Genomic DNA, 19086 nt, shown 5'->3' with positions numbered 1-19086 from the left:
TGCCATGCACACATCAACCAACCGTCCAGATAAGAAGGGCAAAAAGCAAAGAAGCAAACTTTTGACAAATGGCCAAAATACATGAAAGGATAGCCAAAGCCGGAAGGTGGCCCCAGATTAAGTAGAACTCAGTTCATGCACGGCGAAAAGAAACACATGCCATTTACGTACTTAAAACATATCATAACTTTATTGCATACTTATCTGCGCATATCTGCATATATTTGAGCCCAATAAGGATGTGCTTAGAACAGGATAACCACCAAAGAGTTGGTGCATTTCAGGCTAGTTTGCATTTAGACATACGAGTATTAACCAATAATGAATATTCACTAAGGATTCACTATAGAGTCCTATAGTTTCTCCCCGTGTAAAACGGAACTGAATAGTGCGGAAGAGAGGTGGATACACAAGTGTGGGAGACCAGAGATGGGGCAGCCTTAAATGGTCATCCCAGTGCGCACCATTGGTTCCTCGGATGCTGATGCTCCTTCTGCTGCTGGCAGTTTGCCCCGTTTGCTGTCATTGCACTGCACATAGTAACTGCGGGTCCTACGAAGGAGCAGCAGCAGTCGGAGCAACCGGGTGGTGGCTGCGACTATTTTAAGCGCAGGTCACTAGAAAGGACGCACAAGGACATTGGCTTGTGTGGGTGGCTGTGTCGGCAGCAGTTCGCAGGTCACGTGCATGCACCGCAGTGCATTGACCACGGAGACGTTGACACATCGGCCGGAATCTGGGTTGAGGCTGCACCTCGAAGCCAGGTGACAGGTAATTGCCTCACGGGAATCGGGCAATAGGCAATATCGAGGGAAAGCAATAAATCAACGCCTGGCGATATTGGTTTTGCTAAGAAGCATAAAGTCGTTTTAATATGTTTGGTTTAACTGAGCCAAAACGTGAAATATTGCACTTACAAATAAGATAAAGGATTATAAGGACATCGGGCAAACAAGGAAAAAATAACAAAAACAGCTTGCCTTTGTTTATTTATCGTTTGTCGAGACACAGACGTTCTCATTTGAGCCTTCCAAAAAGGCAGACACAACTAATTATCCTTTGCGCATTAAAAAAGGATAACAGAAGCGATTTAACACGGCTAAGTCCTTTTTAGTAACAGCTTGCGTCCGCCTGTAAACGAACAGAAAGCTGCTGTGCAAAAGGACCTCGTTAAAATTCAAGAGGACTTTCTTTCGCTGACTTCGTTTGAACCTCTTCATTTTGACATTTGCAGCTCGCGGTCACGGAAACTCAATGAATGCGAAGGATTTTTGGCTTGGCCAGAGTTTACACAAAAATTCACCATTAAACATTTAAGTAGATGAAGGATTTTGATATATAACAATTACTTTATTCAGTTTCAGACCATTCCATCGTTAATAGTTTTCTAAAATCATTTTCGGTACCACATTCATGCTGGTCAACTCCTGGAAGAGCAGTTTGCAGGCGTACGGCATGGATATCTTAGAGACATTGGCCGACGACTGGCAGAAGTGACACCAGGAGCAGTACGCCAGACGGCCGCAGGTCCTGCAGACATCCACCTCAAAGGCATCCGATGAGATCATCAGACGCTCCATGATCAGCATACTAGCTCCGTAGGAAATGAGACAATCCCGCTCCATTTCACCCAGACGAAGGCCACCCTCGCGACTGCGGCCTTGCGTCGGCTGACGGGTGAGCACCGCCTTGGGTCCTCGGGCACGGGCATGCATCTTGTCCTGCACCATGTGCTTCAGTTTTTGGTAGTACACGGGCCCCGAGTAGATGTAGGCCTCCAGTGGTGCTCCTGTGATGCCGGAGTAGAAAAAGTCCTTGCCCACGTAGTTGAACCCGTGGCGCTCCAGCTCCGCCTGAATATCTTCCACCTTGGAGCCTCCGAAGGCAGTTCCATAGTGGAACTTGCCCTCCAGGAGACCAGCCTTCCCGCCGAGCAGTTCTAGGGTTTTACCCACTGTCATACGGGAGGGGAATCCGTGGGGGTTCATGATCATATCCGGACAGATGCCGAAGTCATTAAAGGGCATGTCCTCCTGCTCAACAATCAAACCAGTCACACCTTTCTGACCGTGTCGCGAGCTGAACTTGTCCCCTATCTCGGGTATTCGGGTCTGGCGCAGCAGGATCTTGATGAGAAAGTCCTCCTCGGCATTGGCGGAAACCATTACGCGCTCGACGTAACTGGGCTCGGGACCTTTATAACTAATGGGCACTGCGGTGTAGGGAACCTGCGCAGACTGACCCTGCAGCGGATTCATCGATGTTACCGCGGGCATCTCCTTGTTAATCATAATCTGCTTGTTTTGCACCTGTTCGCCTGGAGCCACAATTCCGTCAGTGTCCAAAACGTCGTGCTTGAAGATAACCTTGTTCGTCAGCGCATCTTTCATGGGACCCATGATTCTGTCGAATGTCTGATTCGCATACCGTTTTACAGTGCACTTTGAGTTTTTGTACACCAGACAGCGTCCATATCCCCGATCGATTGAGGCCTTGTTTAAGATCAGCGCATCTTCGATATCGTAGCCAGAGTAGCTCATAACTGCCACAGTGGCATTCTGACCAGCAGGCAGTTTGTCAAAGTTGGTAAGCTCAATTGTCTTGGATTTCACCATAGGAGCATGGGGATACACCAGATTGTACATCAGGGAGTCAATCCTGTTCTTCTGGTTGTAACCAATCATTCCCATCGCTTGCTTACCCATAGCACACTGGTAGGTGTTCCTGGGACTCTGATTGTGATGAGGATAGGGCACCAAACCTGCACAGACTCCCAGCAATGTGAAGGGTTCGATTTCCAAGTGTGTAGTCCGATCCTCTATTTGATCCTCGTTCCAGGCAATAAACGAATCGTTCTCCTCGTTCACATCTAAATACTCGATAAGTCCGTCCAATAGAAAGTCGTCAAACTTGCGAATTCCACGGTTTAGCTCGTCCAGGTGATGTTGCTTCACCAACGGACGACGGTTCTCCACAATTACATAGGGGCGGCACAGACGACCGCCATCCGTGTGGATGTAGATGCATCGCTGGGTGTATGATGTGTGCACAGAGACATAGCTGCCCATCCGACCCTTTCTGCGCATGTATCGAAGATTCCGCACCAGGTGCTTGTGGTTCAAGGTGAGGCCCAGAACATTACCATTGATGAAGACGAGGAATACATTCGGATTATTGATGGGGTTGCCGCTCACTTCTCGTATGTCCTCCACGCCAGCATTGAAAGCCACTATCATAACTGGTCGCTCCTCCACCTCGGTGGTGATGTGCGTCATCAGAGCCAGATTTTTGACCAGACCACAGGCTTCTCCCTCTGGAGTGTCCGAGGGACACAGCATGCCCCATTGACTGGGCTGCAGTGATCTTGGCCCCGACACCTTTCGCGTCTTCTCAAACTGCGAGTTCACGCGGGTCATCATTCCCAACGCAGATATATAACTCAGGCGAGACAGAACCTGCGTTACGCCAGCTCGTTCCATCTTAAATCGCTTTATGGTCCAGTTTCCGGAACTGATGGCAGACTCAAGTCCCGCGGTGATTTGTGCCGCCCTCATGTGCTTTACCACATCGAACTGCGCCGCCTTCACCTTGGGTATATTCTTGTCGGCAATAGTCTTAAGCTCCCAGTTCATGCGCTTGAACAGATCCTCGAACATCATGGAGAGCAAGGAACCTGCCAGCTCAAGTCGCTTGTTACCGTAGTAGTCGCGATCGTCAAAAAGCGTTTTATCAAGCTCGGCGGCCATCACACGACGCACCATCAAGGACACATAGATGGCCTTCATTTGCAAGTTGAAGTTGTCCACGGGCACGTGCGCTAAAATGGTGGTCAAGAGCAGCTCACGGGCCTCTTCCGAGGGCGTTTTCGTGGTTGCACTCTGAAAGCGCTTGACCACCAACTTGGAGCCTAGAAAAAAAGATATTTAGAGTCAGGCTTAAAGTAGGATAAACAAACTTACCCATGTACTCCAATGCCCTTTGCTGTGTGAAAACCTTCAGGTTATAGGCGTCCAGAAGAGAGGCACCGAATCTATTCTGCGATTTGCTGTCTATGCCAATAAGCGATTGAATTTCCTGATCGGAGACTACGCCAAGAGCTTTAAAGATCACCACAATGGGTATGTCGTCCGTCATCGAGTTGTGCTTGAGGTAGTACTTTCCATGCTTGCTCAGCACCAAAGTACGCGACTTCTTTTCGTGTGTGGAGGAGGTAACCTGGCATTGCACCACACCATTGAAGTCCTCGGTGAGCATCTTGTTCCATGAAAGCTGCTCCTGAATGAGAATAACCTTCTCCTGGCCCCGCACCACAAAGTAGCCGCCAGGATCCAGTGGACACTCATTCAATTTGGACAGCTCGAACTCCGACTTGCCGGTAAGAGCGCAATTGGAGCAGCGTAGCATGAGGGGCATCCTTCCGATTAGCAAATTATTCCGCTTGATCCGCTGCGTGCCTCTCGTGTACTCGATGTCCACGGTGATGGGGGCGGAGTACGTGGTGTCCCTCAGGCGGCATTCATGCGGCGTAGTCGCCTTGGTGATGTTGAAGCCTTCGTCGATGTCCGGCTTGCCCACCCGCACATCCAAGTACTTTAGGTAAAACAGAGGATCCGCTCCACTGGTCACCAGCTCGTTGGCCTTCACAATTTTTTTTATGTCCACGTTGATGAAGTGATTGAATGAATCAATGTGTTGCTTTACTAATCCTTTTACTTGCAAGAACGCCGGCACCAATTTCCACTTCTCCGTTAGCGGCTTTATGGGCACCGACCAGTCCTTGCTGTCGCCGGGATCCCAGGTGGTGGCCTCCACGTTGTGATCGCCCATCTTCAGCTCCACCATTTCGCTTTAATAATTTAAAAATATTGTCAACAAAACAGCGTGCTATAAGGTTCTTCGATATATGTTTTCTTCTTTTCTTCGTCTATCGGATATCGATATCGGTAAGGTTGGTAGCTCAATTAATTCCCGCCAAATCGAAATCTAGCTATAATTTAATTAAATTTCCTCTGTGCGCGCCAATTGAAAACTTTGATTAAAAGACAAGGAGCTTAAGTCGTCTTAAATCCACACACTCACATAAAGCACATTCGTTTTTTATTTTCAAATAAAAATGCCATCAAATAATCAAAGTGTAGTTGTTGCACAGAGTCTAAACCTTCTTCACAATCTGGACCACATCCTCGTCGTTGAGAACGTGTTCGATGCCCACCTTCTGGGGCTGATGCTTCACAGATGAGCCCCAAACCAGCGCACTAAGGAGGATATAAATGTTAATAACCAAGGCAACAGAGGGACACTCAATCGCACTCACTATTTAAACTCCTTGGCAATGGAGCGATGCAGCTTGTTGCAGAAATCCTCAATGCTGGTGCGCTCGTTGTGGAGCACCACGGGCGAGTTGTAGTCGGGCAACTGACCCTTGGGCTTGGTGTAGATGCGCTGTAACCGCAGGTACTCCCACATCAGCTCAAGAAGATCGTCAAAGTTCCAGTGGTGATGGGCTGAGATGGGCACGCAATGTGGGATCTTGTAGATGACGTCCAGCTCCTCGATGGAGATCTGATCGATCTTGTTCAGCAGATAGATGCAGGGTATGTAGATGCGGTTGCCCTCGATAACGTCGATCAGATCGTCACTAGTGGCGTCGTATCTCAGGGTGATGTCCGCATTGTGGATCTTGTACTCGGACAGAATGGTCTTCACCAGATCCGTGTCCAACTCCGACTGCGGAACCATGCAGTTAAGATTGATGCCACCCTTGTCTTTCCGCTTGTAGTAAATATTTGGTGGTTTCTTGTTAAGCCGAATGCCGAAGCCCTCCAATTCATGCTCGAGCAGTTTCTTGTGGCCAAGCGGTTTCAGGCAATCCAGCACCATGAAGATGAGGTTACAGGTGCGAGCGACAGCTATCACCTGACGACCTCGACCCTTGCCATCCTTGGCGCCCTCAATGATACCGGGCAAATCCAGCAGCTGGATCTTGGCGCCCTTGTACTTAATGCATCCTGGCACAGTGGTCAACGTTGTGAATTCGTAGGCCGCCACCTCGGAGTAAACGCCAGCCAAGTTAGAGAGCAGTGTGGATTTACCTACAGAAGGAAATCCGACAAATCCCACACGGGCATCTCCTGTCTTCGCCACCTCGAAGCCAGCTGGAAATACATCATGTTTAGTGATTGTAAGAATTGTATACCCAAGAGCCCACCTTCGCCGGTTCCGCCGCCGCCTCCTTTGGGAGAAATCAGCTCGCGTCGCAGCTTGGCCAGCTTTGCCTTCAGCAGACCCAAATGCGCCGAGGTGGCCTTGTTCTTCTGGGTTCGGGCCATCTAAGATGCAGTTACGCAGGTGGTCCAATAACCGGGTCATTTAGAAGGTATCCAGGGGGAATCCGCGGGGTAAATGGATGCGAGACAGGTTAGTTTCTGTAAGATCGGTCGGTGCTCCAAGTTCCACTCACCTCCGACTCGATGGCCGAGATTTTCTCCAAAATTGTGCTCATGGCTGGCTGGCAGTTAAACGCGGTTCACAGAAAACCCAGTTATCAACAAATATGCATGTAAAAATAAAAAATATAAAACTCTCGCGTGGACAGTTGGAGGAGCAATCGATAAGTATTCGATACAATCGATTTTCCCAGTAATGTGGCAACATCATCGTTGATTCCCAACGTTAGCCAGCACTTAAGAAATCGTAATAGTATTCTTTAATAAAATTGAAATGGTCAGGCTGATTGGAATTAAGCCGTTACAATTTGATTTCTACAAGAATGTTTGCTAAAGGTTCTGTTAATAAATACTAAGCAATACTCAAAACTAACAAAACTTAAACCATTTTTCCAGTTAAACCACGCACCCCTCTGGGTAACAGCCAGGCCCAATTTAAGAACCAACTGGCCAAAAACGTCTCTCAATTGAATCGCAGTTTTCCAACAGCCGCGGAACTTTTGCGCAAAAGTAGCAGCCAATTGCGGCAAACTAAATTGACTGTCTGTCGTAAGGATAACAAACTGAAGTACGATGGTTTCGTGGATGAAGCTGTGGTAATTAGGCCCAAAAAAGAATTTGTCTACGTTCCAACACCGAATATCCTGGAAAAATCCAGTTGCGAGGTCCCAACAGAAAAGGAAGCACCAGGGTTACCAGGTTCCCCGATGTCGAAACCTGGACGAAACTTAATAAGCTTGATCGGTCGCGTGGATTTTTGCCTTAAAACTCACAAAATGTATCCGGAAATTAACGCTATTTGGAATGTTTATGGTAAGTCTGAATCTTACTTATTATATTCAAAGTACTTAAAATCAAATAGCTCTCGTTTTCAAAAGAAAATTATTTTTTAAAAAATTGAATACTACTTGTTAATGTAAATAGTTCCTGAATAACTAACTAACTAAAAAAACACGTTTAATAGGCAAGTTAAATTATTAAATCAAATTTTTCAGGAAAATTGTTACGGATCATTGTGGGAAAACGTGGAGAGCACACACTGCTCGTGCGAAACAAAGAATCTGGACCCGTACTACAGGGAATTTACTACGATTTCGAAGGCGTTATGAGTTCTTGGAGCCCAGGTAAAATACAGGTAACCGAGTAAAAACCTAACTAAAGCAAACTTTAATCTATTCAAAGGCTGCTTCGTCCATCTCGTGGGCCAGTTTATTGGCGAAAATCGTTTGAAGACATTTAAGATTGCCCAGGTAAGCGATATTGACTGGCAACAGCAATTTATGCGCATTGAAAATGTGTCATCGTATATTCTAATGCAAAATACTGTGCACAAGTAATTTATTTTTTAAGGATATGGTAATAAACAGTTTTCTTGAGATTTTTAGGCGGCCAGACGACAGTGTACTTCTCATAAGGTAGCTTAAGCTTTTCGATCCTGGCCTCTAATCAACAGTTAAATGTTTCATTTTGTACTTTTGTAGTTTACAAATCATGAATAATTTATAGATTTTGTAAGTAACTTATAATTGATATACTAGGAACTAAGTTAGCTTCATAATGCCCCTTGACGATTCTCACCAGGAGCATTGCACAGTTAGGACTACAATAAATACAAAATTCAAAGTAGGCGTATAAACTCTAATACTGGTTGACTTATTCAACTAATTGGAAGGAAATGGGTTTCAGTTCTACGAGTACAAATCAAAGTACATGAACACCGTGACTAGAAATCCGCAGAACACAGCGCATAAGTAGCCCAAGTGCAACGAGGCGGTCTTCTCATCGCGGAATCTGCAAATTGAAATAAAGACTTCATGTTAATAATGACAACTTAAAGGGGATTTCCATAAAGCTTACCGTTTCTTTGAACGCGGCGTAAAGGGCGAGGGCGGATATACTCCGGGCACCGCGCTGTCCAAGTACACGATTCCGTATGCGAATGCGGCCACGAGAAGGCCACACAGGAGGGGACTCAGCCTGGAGCCCAGCTGGTGCCTGTTGGCCCACACCAAGGTCTCGTTCCACCGACTCTGCACCTGGTGGCTCAACTCCTGAATCGAATCGCCCGTGATGTATGGCACTGCAAAGAGAACGCACAATGCTCGTTAGTATCTGAGTTTGAGTGTCGTTCTATTGATTTCAGTCTTATCAGTCTTGGCATGATAAACACGTCAAAATGTTGGGCTTATAAATAGGGTGGTTCGAATTTATTACCCTATGAGAAAAGTGCTCAAAAACAAAAAACATAAAAATGTACAGAAACCCATTCCTTAAACTACAAATACCAAGGTTGCGCTTTTTATAGATTTGGATCGCTCTTAACGATTGGAAACAAATATTCGTTTGCATTGCTGAAATTATTTTCGTTCTCGCCAATGCATTAATATCTAATTTATATTTTTTAGACAATGTTTGAAATTAGTTTAGAATTATTTAAAAATTGATAGTTCAGTGAACATATTTGGTAGCAAAATCACAACTTTTATTAAATCTTGCGGTTAATCCAAAAAATGTTTTTTGACCCTCGAAACAATCTGGCTAAATTAGGTTCAATGACAATTGCAGCAATTAATTTTTTCAATTAATCCCATCAATGGTAAGCTTGTTACAATTTGTCGTACTGTTTAGGAGCCACCCTAATGCAGAACCTGCGGCAAATTACTGAATCGTTACAAATGTAAATTCGTTATTTCCATGGGCTTTTTAGCGGTACCTTCCAAGGTAAATATGTATGTGTATGTATGTGTCGCGTGACGAAAGCCTGCTGCTAAATACCGTTAAGCTAAGCGCAGGCGAATAACTAATAGTCGCTGGGCTAACAATTAACTAACTAATGACATTCCGCCATTAAGATGAAGCAACTAATCACTCAGCGATATTTTTAAGGTCTTGAATACGCTTGTATGCAAATGAGAAGGCTAATGCGCATCAAACAGTTTGCCTTCCTTATATAGACGTTTTTTTCGCTATTTGGGGAGTGATGCAGGGGGAACAAACACCACCGCTATGAGATCACACGAACTTCAACTATTTATAAACGCAAAAGTATAAACAAAGCGAGTAAAGACGACGCAACCGACAATTGCAACCTTGGATTTCCACCCCCACCTCACCGGCGGATGTACAAAAATAAATAGAAATCCAATAAAACCACAATATTTACATTTTGCCCCACTTTGGCACACTTACTGGTTAAGATGACGCTTTTGTAGCCGATGATAAGAATCGCAAAGAGAAGGGCCCCCTTTTTGATCAGCGGATCAAGAGCGGTCACCACGCCCACTCGCCCCTTTTCCGTGGGTTCAGCAACGCCCACGTAGTGCTCAAGTTTCGGATGAGAGGTCTTCGGCGTGGAGGTGTGGATCGGTCCGTTCGGTTGCCCGTTTTTTCTACTTCTGACTGCCGTCGAGAAAATCCCATTGGTTTTGTTTTCCTCATGCTGGCGATGCGTGACGTCACAGCCGACGTCGGTTGGTTTCACCTGCATTTTGCTGTTTTGTCGTTTGCCGGCGCAAGCTTTGTTTGGATTTGGATTTCGGTGTTTGAACTGCGCCCAAAGCACCTATCAGTGCGTATCTAACCCGATAATTGTTTGATTTATGTCACAATAGCACAAAAACAACAAGAAAGACGTCACACCCCCGAAAAAAAACAACGCAGAAATGCAATTGGAACTAGTGATGGAAGAATTAATGTTGCATCCTGAACTATCGACGACCTCTTATCGATAGTTCATTGGTTACCAGAATTCAGCTGGACTCAAATTTGTTTTAACCCTTATATGAATCACTTTAAAATTGAAAAGCCATTATATATTTTGAAAAATTACCTAATTTCTATAATTCAAACTAAAAAAATACATAAGCCCATTTTAACATTTAAATAATAATCATATTTTTATTTGCAATTGAAAAACCATAAAAATAGTTTAATGTACATGTTTTATAGTTTAATGTATGTATTCATTTTATTTGTATCTTTGTTAGGTTTTCTTTTCAATTCTTACATTTTTAGGTTTTCTGTTTGAATGCATTTTTAATGCATAATTGTTGAATTTAACGAGACAATTGTATGTATTATGATGATGTTACATTAACTAAAAATTAACTGCGATCATAGAAAAGTTAATTTTAATTACTTAATAAGGCTCTGTTTACGTTTTCATTACTTTACTTCGTACTTTAACTTATGCGCGCTATACTTTCCTCTTTATTCGATATACAATAGTCTAAAAATAAAAGTAAAATCAATAAATCAAACACTATAAAAGAACAGGATAAAACTTTTAAATTATAAATAATTACTTTTACAGAGATGCGGTTAACAAATTTTTCGACACATTTTCTGATGTTTGTGTTTTTGGTGTTTCTCACAAAATGGTTATAGTACATACTGAATGCAAAACTGAACAATCCGAATTCTTGGCGCTTAGATGTGAGCTGCATGGTGTGGATAAAGGTAGTGTCGGTTTAACAACTATCGTGGTCTTTCCTACGTCTTAAATATTTAGTTAACTTAGGCGCCTAGACTAAACATAAGTAAACTAACAAGTATGCGCTCTCTCCTCCTTCAATCTGCGCCATCCCAGCTCCTATGATTTGGCTGAAGCAGCTCCTGCGCGCGTTCGTTTGGCCATGGGCTCCGTAGTGTCAGCCGCTCGTATGTTGTCGAACAGATTGTTCTCCTGAAATCAATTTGGTTACAAGAGTTAGATTTACATTTAGTATTTACCGAACACCCCACTAACCTGCGGATTCTCATCATCCATGATTGACTGTTCCGCCGGTCGCTTTGGAGCCACTGCTGCTCGCGACGTTGTCATTGCTGTTGTGGCAGCTTTGCTCGTAGATTTGACTCCCAACGTATACACGTCCAGCGGTATATAGACGTCATTGTTTTGGAAATTCGCAACGGCAGGCTGTTTATAATACATTTCTGGCAAAGCCAGCGGCATGGAGAAAGTGGTCGTGTTGCCATCAAATGGACTGAATTTGGAGTCGATAATGTACATGGCAAGATCGCAGAGCGCCCACATTTTCTGATAAGCGAAAAATATATATATGATAAAGAAAGGGGCACCTAGTAAAATAACAAAATTGACATACATAATTGTCGCGCTTGTCCGACCCCAGACTGAACTCGCGATGCTTTATCAGCTGGAGCAGCTGCTTGTAGAAGCTATGGACAAACGTTTCGCGTTTGGCCATCAGCGGCTCCAGAATGAAACGCAGGCATTTCTCCATTTTGCGCAGCTGTACATAGTCCTCATGATTCGTGTAGCGGGGATCGTGGACCAGCACGGGAATAGCGAAAGCCAGCATATAGTCAGGTAGTATGTGTAATGATTGTGACTCCGTTGAGCTGTCGGGAGCTGAAATAATATGGCAAGATGGGTAAAATATACAATGAAATTCCAAAAGTAAAACACCTACATGTCATCGCCACAGTCTTCAGATATTCCCGCCGTTTGTTTACATCTGTTTCTGCATAGTGACGCACAAGATCTTGCAGTCTGTTGAAAATATTTATCAATACTTTTCCAAGCGGATCCGATGGTTGCTTGAACTACTCACTTTCTGTCAGTCTCTAGACCAGCCAGGACATACAAGCCCATAAAGTCCAGCGGCAAACAGTTCCTGGGCAAACTTCTGCTCAATCCTTTGTGCAGCTTGCGAGCAAAGATTTCCCGAACTTCTGTCACCGGATCAGCCTACGAGAACACCGGGATAGACATTGAAACTAATTTCTAAGCACAAGAAGAATGTCGTTACTCACCATCAGCTGGGAAAGCTGCATATACTGCTCAGCACTATACTGATCACCTACGCCCTTTTGCTCGCATACCTTAAGCATGGCGCAGGCCGCCCCGAGGCGCAGCCAGGATTTCTCGGCACCACAAAGACGGTTCTGGCCGAGCAGATCGCCGCGCTGGTTAACGAACGCCGCTAGCATTCGGAATGTTTTCTGAGCAGCGTGTTCATCGGTACGCAGTCCCAAAAGCCACCGGGCCATAGCCTTGAGCGCATCTAGCTTACATAGTGTGTCCGGTGGTAGTTTCTCTTGGGCACACCACTCGCTGTCCTCTGGCAGTTCGTAGTCCCGCTGCGCCGGAACTTCTTGGATTAGCAGCTCTTTGACAATGCGTCGCGCAACCATATTCTTAATGGGCGTTAGGAAGGCCTGTGGCATATTGTAGGCAATGTGACCCAAGGTCACAATCTTGGTGCGCTGATGCTCACAGTTTGGTGTCAGTTTTAAACGAAGCGTCTCGATGATCTCGTTGAAAATGGGATGCACTGTTTGGGTAGTTGTGGACGCGCTTCCGGCTCCACTTGTTGCTCCATCAGTTGCAGTCGACGACTGGCTATTTACGAAAATACATCGCACCGCATGCTTTGCTTGCTTGGGGGTTCCAATGAGAGCGAAGTCCTTGCACACCGGAGCCAGCTCGTCAAGAATAGCCGGTGTGGGGTCGTCAATAAGTGGCTGATAACGCCCCAGATGGGTTAGTGTTTTTAGCACCAGTGGTGCGACATAATCCTGCTCGTAACTTAGCAGCGAAATTAAATGACGCAGCGAAGTATCGGTGAAGAAGTGAGCCGAGAAGACGTATGATAGCATCTGGAAGTTGAAGGCAATAATGTGGATTTCTTTATCATAACTTTAATTATCTGTAAACTCACGGCCAACAACTTGAGTCCACGCTCGCCTGCTTCCTGCGGCGAAATTCCGATCTCCTCACACATGGACCCTTTCTCAATGCATTGTTCAATGAGGCTAAACAAAAAGATTAACAAATTAACTTTGGAAATAAAGGGCGCTTGCAGGCGTTTTACCTAATAAGTACGCCAATGGATTCCTTGTCTACCATCACTGAGGCCACGCGCTCAATCAGCATCTTAACGGTGTTGTAATACAGATTCGATTGAACGTGAGCGCCAAGCTTTTTCAGGAGAACTCCCATCGTGTCAGCACACTCTCGGCAGCTTACATCTCGCTTAAGGACAATGTTAATGCAGCGTAAGAGCTGAGCATCCTTTCGCAGGTTGTTGCTGAACTGGGTTAGGTACTCCGCCGCTTTCAGAGGATCTGGAAGCAGTCTGAAAAGACACATCACTGGTTACAACTTCTTAAAAGAAAACGTAATTTAGAACCCACTTGGCGATGTTGGCCTGCTTGGCGCTAAGCTGACTAAGCACGCGCGGCGTGAACTCCTTAGAGTGGTGAAGCTTAATCCAATCACTGACCGTATTGCGTGTCTTCATTTGATTCTTCTGGAGCTCGACGAATGCCTTAGTGGCGTTGGCATCGAGATCGCCCAGCAGATGATATAGCTTCTTCATGCGCTCTTCCGGAGCTAGTTTATAGGGAACCAGGCAGGTGATAAGTAGGCGTTCCACAAGCAGGCGATCCTCCAAGCCCACTTTGTAGTATCCATGCAGTATCTTGTTCTTAATCCAGTCAACCCTGACCTTAAGGCCAGTGCTTAGATCGTTGGGTTCGCAAATTGCGCGCTTGTAGATGTAGGCCAGACCATTCATCGCATCCCTGCGAATTTTGTACTTCTTATCTAGCGTCCGCTCGCGCACAATTTCTAGTAGATCGGGCGCTTCGAGAACGAGGGTGAAGTCGCGCTTAGCAGTTTCCACAATAGCCATTACCACTTCGTGGCGCACTACTTCGTCCAGATCGTGATTTCTAAGCCGCAATTTGTCGGTGATATCGGGCTGAAGACTTGGATGATTGAGCAGGAAGTGCATGGACGACTGAACACACTTGATGCGAACTGGTTCGGTGATGTCGCAGAAGCGCCCAAAGAAGATTTTCAGCAGGTGTGGGTACTTTTTTGCTAGTTGCGAGTCCTTTTCGGAGAACATACGTGACAGGAGAGTGGTGACCTCTGTAGCAGCGAAAATATGTTTATCAATTTGCAAATAAAGGTAGATGCTGATAAATTACTCACTTAGCCTCTCAGCATCGTCTGTGGACAGCAGTTTGTTCTCCAGTTGAGGCAGCACCGAACACAGCAAGTCTGCATTGATGCGGTTAAGCTCGTAAATGATATCATAGATTTTGTTTGTAATGGACAGTTTTGTGTTTGGCTTATCCATGACCAGAGCACGGTTGAAGAACTGTTGATCAGAGATTAGCATGAATAACATGGAGCACCAAAGATAAACGAAATATTACCATTTTGATGGTAGACTCAAGAGCATCGCCCGTTTTGGTTAGAAGTTGTTCTGTTAGTTGGCAGGCAAACTTGTTGTTCGATTTATACGGCTCTACAATATTAATCAGAATGAGATCCAACAATTCCACTGACAAAGTATCAGCTTCTGTGATCAAAGGGCTTAGCACATCTAGAAAAAAGTTAGTAACCTTGACACTGTGCTGGTCACTGGAAAATTATATAACATGTGAGTATATAGAGTTCTTAGGATAAAGGAAGAGCTCGACCTACTTGACAATCTTGAATATGGTACTAAAAAGGTCTTGGAAGATGTCCTGGCAGTCCTCCAGTTCGAAGCACATGTTAAAAGACTTGACAAAAGCAAGATTCTCCAGCAGATAGAAGTAACGCTTGAAAGAGGGATCTCGCGGATCCTTTAGACCGTGCAGTTGCTTGATGAAAAACTTAAATATAGTTTTGATTTGATCTTGCTCTTTGTAGGGCGCTTCGGGCGCATAAACCCGCAGGACATCCGCCACGCAGCACGCGATTAAGAGCTGGACATCACGGGAAGGATGTTGCATGAAGAAGTCGTCCAGCAGATGAAGAGCCAATGGTATGTATTGCTGGTAGAGATTGTCGTCCTGGTCCATTGTCTGGAGGACATTGGCGAGGGTCTGTAAAACAGAATTATTCTCAATAAGGAGTTTTGTTAAGGCAACCAGCGGGACTCACCTTAAGGCGCCTTATCAGCTCGTCTGTGCCCAAATCCTCGACCAGCGGCCGGCATCCGGTGGGGTACACTATGTCCGCCATCCTCACCACCAATGGGAGCTACCTGCAAGCCAGGATTTCAAGGATTCAGTGGCAGGTGCAACAATTCCGCACGACAGCAACAACAACGAATGCGACCCTCAAAATAACATTGAAAAAGTGGAGGAGGGTGGCATCACCCACACACAAGCACGAAGCCCCACACACGCACGCACACACAGTGGCACCAGCACACGCACACACAATGGCCAATATTGTTTGGTTATTTCTTTTTCGCAAACAACAAATAGAGAGTGCCCAAATTGCAGCGCCTTACCCCCTGCAATTACCCAATGTTTTATGCTAAACGACGACGCAGTACTTGGCACTTGCAATCTTACTTTTCACAACGGTCAGGAAGCGGCACAATTTTTTGCAATTTTGCGAACCCCTGCTTTCGATGACCGCTTAACGCGCGCCTCCTACAAATCACTGCACTCTGGATGGGATTGATCCTGTCCAGCTATTTACACATGTTCGGTTATAAACGTCTTTTGCGGCGCGTATGTTGTTAAAAATAAGCAAAAACCGAAGAGCATTTAGTTGGAGTGGCACGCCATTAATCCACGCACGAAGCGTTGCCAGAGGTTGTGGGAAAGTGTGGCCAGATTCTACACCGATTATTACTTGATTGCATTTCAGCTGATTTGCCGTGACGTGTTGTTGGGACTAGTGATGAGAGAGTGTCACGAAATCGGAATATAATCGAAGAAAAATCTGAAAATTCATTACTTTAAAAAAGTAATATTAATATATAATATAAATAATAAATATATAATTATAAATATAATAATTTTATTATATTTTATTTCATAGATCTTAATACAAAAGAGCACCATTTCCGAACTCATACTCTTATGGATTTTGTTTTGTGTTGTGTGTTCCAACGAACCAACTCTTTTTCCAACAAATTTATTTTATCATGAGTTAGACCTAATCACGCGCCCACTTCCACATTTGTTTGTTGTGCTTGGCAAACAGCTGTGGCGTTGCCACACTGCCAATTGCCGTCGCGGCGCAAGAAGTGCAAACATAAGATAAAGATAATTGCACAATTATTGGCACCTGCAGCCGGCAAAAGCCGTAACGGAATTGCCCGCGTTCAAAAGCGGATGGCGCGCATTGGCGAAACAACGTAGGAGTGTGGTAATGGGCGCAGCACAACGTTCCGGCCCTTGTAGATGTTGTGCTTTCTAATCCAATTAAGCGTGTGCCCTGAAACCGGCGATGCGGCCCGGTTCTGGTCAGATGTGCGCCGTCCGTTGCAGCAGCTCCACATTCCCGAAAATATGAGCATTATTACGTAAATATTGCAAGGGCAGTGCGTATTTAAATATAGATTATATATAGACGCAATGTAAGCCAGTTGCATTTGGCAGAGGACAACCGAAAGTATTAACCAAGCAATTCAAACCGATGCGGCATAGCCGGGATTATGGCTTCCTTGCGCGTCGTCAATAGGTGGGTCCAAATAGGCGTTACTCTTGTTAACCAAACTATTTAATCCTCCCGTAATCCCCGAAAGAAACAGATTAGTGTGCCGTGGCTTTGTGGCTCTTACGTTGCTGCTGGTCTTCTTCAACGAGTTCATAGTTTACTACATGGCCCAGTCCAGTTGGCAGCCAATCGATTGCAAACTAGGTAAACTGGAACGCAGTTTTTGAAACGAAACAATAAACTTTTCTTTTTCCACATACATGTAGATAATTGCACACGCCTGCTGCTCATTGCGGATCCCCAGATACTGGGAAACTCCTACGATCGATCGTCGCACAGTCCTCTGGCCAGGTACGATTCGGATAGATATCTGGCCAAGACATTCGAGCGCGCTTTAGCCTTTACACAGCCTCACATCATAGTGTTCCTGGGCGACCTGTTGGACGAAGGGAATATAGCCACTGCCCAGGAGTACAAACAGTACGTTCAGCGGTTCAGACGCATTTACCAAAACAAAAACTACAAAAAAGTAAGGAGTACTACAAACATCTATAACCATTTTCAATTCTTCACCCTAATTTTTTGTGCACCTGTAATTATTTGTATGCAGTTTCCCCAAAAACGATTAGAGAACTTTGCAAATGGGATTGACCCCTTAAAACCTAACAGTTTCGCATGATCTCTGCCTTTTTTCAGCGCGTCCATGTGCCTGGTGACAATGATATAGGCGGCGAGAATGGCGACTACATATCCAACTCGAACCAAAGACGCTTTGAAAACGAATTCATGAGCGAAGACCTCTTTGACTATGACAATCGATTACGCTTCTTCAAGATAAACCGCATGCTGTTGGATTTTAGTAATCCGGATAGGGACAACAACGCAGATCGCCTACGAATTGGCGTCTCCCATGCCCCGCTGCTCATTGGCGGAGGACCCCTGTTGAGGGCCATTATTAGTGACTTGGATCCACATATCATTTTCTCAGGACACTGGCACGAATCCAGAATATTTATTTACCCCTCCACCAAGGTCATCAACTTTTATGAAAACGCTGTGAGGCACTTTGACTTGAAGGCCCTCAAGGAACAGGAGCACAGCTATCTGGAGATAATGGTGCCAACTTGCTCGTATCGTATGGGAAAGTCCAAGATTGGATTGGGCTACGCAGTTCTGGGTGAGTTCAAAATAGGTGTTATATTTTCGAAGGAAGTATTGACCCCGCTTTTGACTTTAGAAAACTACAACCTGAGCTACACGGTTCTGTGGCAGCCAAACCGCTTTATTCTGCTCTTCACCTATGTTTTTTGGGGACTTTTCGTGGTCTGCGGTTTCGTCGTCTTTAAGATGATGACTCGTTGCCCCTTCCGCGTGGCCAAAAGGCAGACGCTCTATAACCGCGTCTCGACTATACCGCAATTTTAGACTGCACTTCCACTCGTAATGGACAATAAGCCCAAGATTCTCAAGAATTGCTCGAATATACAACTCCAAATGAAATGAAAATCGTTTTTATAGACAAGTAGCTTATATTCGGATAGTATACAAAATTAATGTTAACTATAGTCCAAAGTGCTAAATTTGTTTTCCAATTAGTGAAAAGATGTAATCAGTGTCCTCCATCTTAACCTCATTTAAAATTAAAAAAATTAAAAACTTATTTTTTTAATCAGGCCTTAGCAGTTCGAGTAAAATTTCATATTGGTTTATACATATATACCTGTTAAATTAAATAGATAAAATTCCAAAATAAAAAATGTCTACCATTAAAAGGACTTAAACGGACTCAAGGGATTTATTCTATTAATATTTATTTTAATTATAAAAGTGCTCCTTTGAAACGCACACTACTTATTTTAACAAAAGCAACCGCAAAAATGTAGTAGAACTGAAAAGGTAGTACAGCAATGTCTCTCTCATCCGTCGAGAAATACCATGAAATACTAGGTTCAGATAGTGCTCTCTCCGGAGAAACCAGTATTTCTTGCATGCCCTGTATTTCGGGCAGTGTTGCCGAGCTGCAGCAGTCGCTCGTCGCGCGGCAAGTTTGAAGTGGAATTTCGAAGCCTTAATTCACAAGTTTCTTTTAATTTACCTATTCAAATTTGTGGTCTTCTGATGAGCATCCAATTTAGGCGACACCATCACTTAAAAATATTTATTGCTTTAATAAAAGAAATTATTTCACTAGCAAACACATCGCATTTAATACAATCTTTT

At 44.6% G+C, this 19086-nt stretch overlaps 6 protein-coding genes across 7 annotated transcripts; 2 read left to right on the top strand and 4 right to left on the bottom strand.

Moving 5' to 3' along the window:
- Positions 1–1336: 1336 nt before the first annotated feature.
- Positions 1337–4913, bottom strand: LOC6546924 (DNA-directed RNA polymerase III subunit RPC2). Its single transcript, XM_001975959.3, has 2 exons — positions 3960–4913; positions 1337–3907 (listed from the first exon to the last, which is right to left on the bottom strand). The coding sequence occupies exons 1-2, from the start codon at positions 4840–4842 to the stop codon at positions 1377–1379; spliced, it is 3414 nt and encodes a 1137-aa protein (XP_001975995.1). The 5' UTR covers positions 4843–4913; the 3' UTR covers positions 1337–1376.
- Positions 4914–5080: 167 nt separating this feature from the next.
- Positions 5081–6643, bottom strand: LOC6546925 (GTP-binding protein 128up). The gene is made up of 4 exons (XM_001975960.3): positions 6461–6643; positions 6209–6329; positions 5315–6155; positions 5081–5255 (listed from the first exon to the last, which is right to left on the bottom strand). The coding sequence occupies exons 1-4, from the start codon at positions 6500–6502 to the stop codon at positions 5153–5155; spliced, it is 1107 nt and encodes a 368-aa protein (XP_001975996.1). The 5' UTR covers positions 6503–6643; the 3' UTR covers positions 5081–5152.
- Positions 6644–6769: 126 nt separating this feature from the next.
- On the top strand, positions 6770–8093 carry LOC26526369. The gene is made up of 4 exons (XM_015157305.2): positions 6770–6782; positions 6843–7259; positions 7442–7570; positions 7629–8093. The coding sequence occupies exons 1-4, from the start codon at positions 6770–6772 to the stop codon at positions 7781–7783; spliced, it is 714 nt and encodes a 237-aa protein (XP_015012791.1). The 3' UTR covers positions 7784–8093.
- On the bottom strand, positions 7768–10168 carry LOC6546926 (ADP-ribosylation factor-like protein 6-interacting protein 6). Its single transcript, XM_001975961.3, has 3 exons — positions 9636–10168; positions 8304–8526; positions 7768–8237 (listed from the first exon to the last, which is right to left on the bottom strand). The coding sequence occupies exons 1-3, from the start codon at positions 9931–9933 to the stop codon at positions 8135–8137; spliced, it is 624 nt and encodes a 207-aa protein (XP_001975997.1). The 5' UTR covers positions 9934–10168; the 3' UTR covers positions 7768–8134.
- Positions 10169–10380: 212 nt separating this feature from the next.
- On the bottom strand, positions 10381–16019 carry LOC6546927 (sister chromatid cohesion protein PDS5 homolog B). Its single transcript, XM_001975962.3, has 14 exons — positions 15771–16019; positions 15352–15454; positions 14908–15293; positions 14637–14844; positions 14410–14578; positions 13605–14346; positions 13283–13546; positions 13130–13223; positions 12222–13067; positions 12020–12156; positions 11879–11958; positions 11552–11817; positions 11194–11484; positions 10381–11130 (listed from the first exon to the last, which is right to left on the bottom strand). Exons 2-14 carry the CDS (start codon positions 15430–15432, stop codon positions 11038–11040), a joined length of 3657 nt encoding a protein of 1218 aa, XP_001975998.1. The 5' UTR covers positions 15433–15454; positions 15771–16019; the 3' UTR covers positions 10381–11037.
- Positions 16020–16378: 359 nt separating this feature from the next.
- Positions 16379–18645, top strand: LOC6546928 (metallophosphoesterase 1). Of its 2 annotated transcripts, none has more exons than XM_001975963.3 (5): positions 16379–16890; positions 16955–17070; positions 17133–17395; positions 17563–18043; positions 18104–18645. In XM_001975963.3, the coding sequence occupies exons 1-5, from the start codon at positions 16865–16867 to the stop codon at positions 18289–18291; spliced, it is 1074 nt and encodes a 357-aa protein (XP_001975999.1). In that variant the 5' UTR covers positions 16379–16864; the 3' UTR covers positions 18292–18645. The 2 variants fall into 2 exon arrangements, with proteins under 2 accessions (XP_001975999.1, XP_015012524.1); XM_015157038.2 differs by having other exon boundaries at positions 16380–16890; positions 16961–17070.
- The last annotated feature ends 441 nt before the right edge of the window (positions 18646–19086 follow it).

Source organism: Drosophila erecta, unplaced genomic scaffold, assembly GCF_003286155.1.
Source record: "Drosophila erecta strain 14021-0224.00,06,07 unplaced genomic scaffold, DereRS2 tig00000092-arrow-pilon, whole genome shotgun sequence".
In the NCBI taxonomy this organism is placed as follows: Eukaryota; Metazoa; Arthropoda; class Insecta; order Diptera; family Drosophilidae; genus Drosophila; species Drosophila erecta.
Note: the sequence above shows the minus strand (reverse complement) of the source record. Positions and strands in the feature narration are given on the sequence as shown.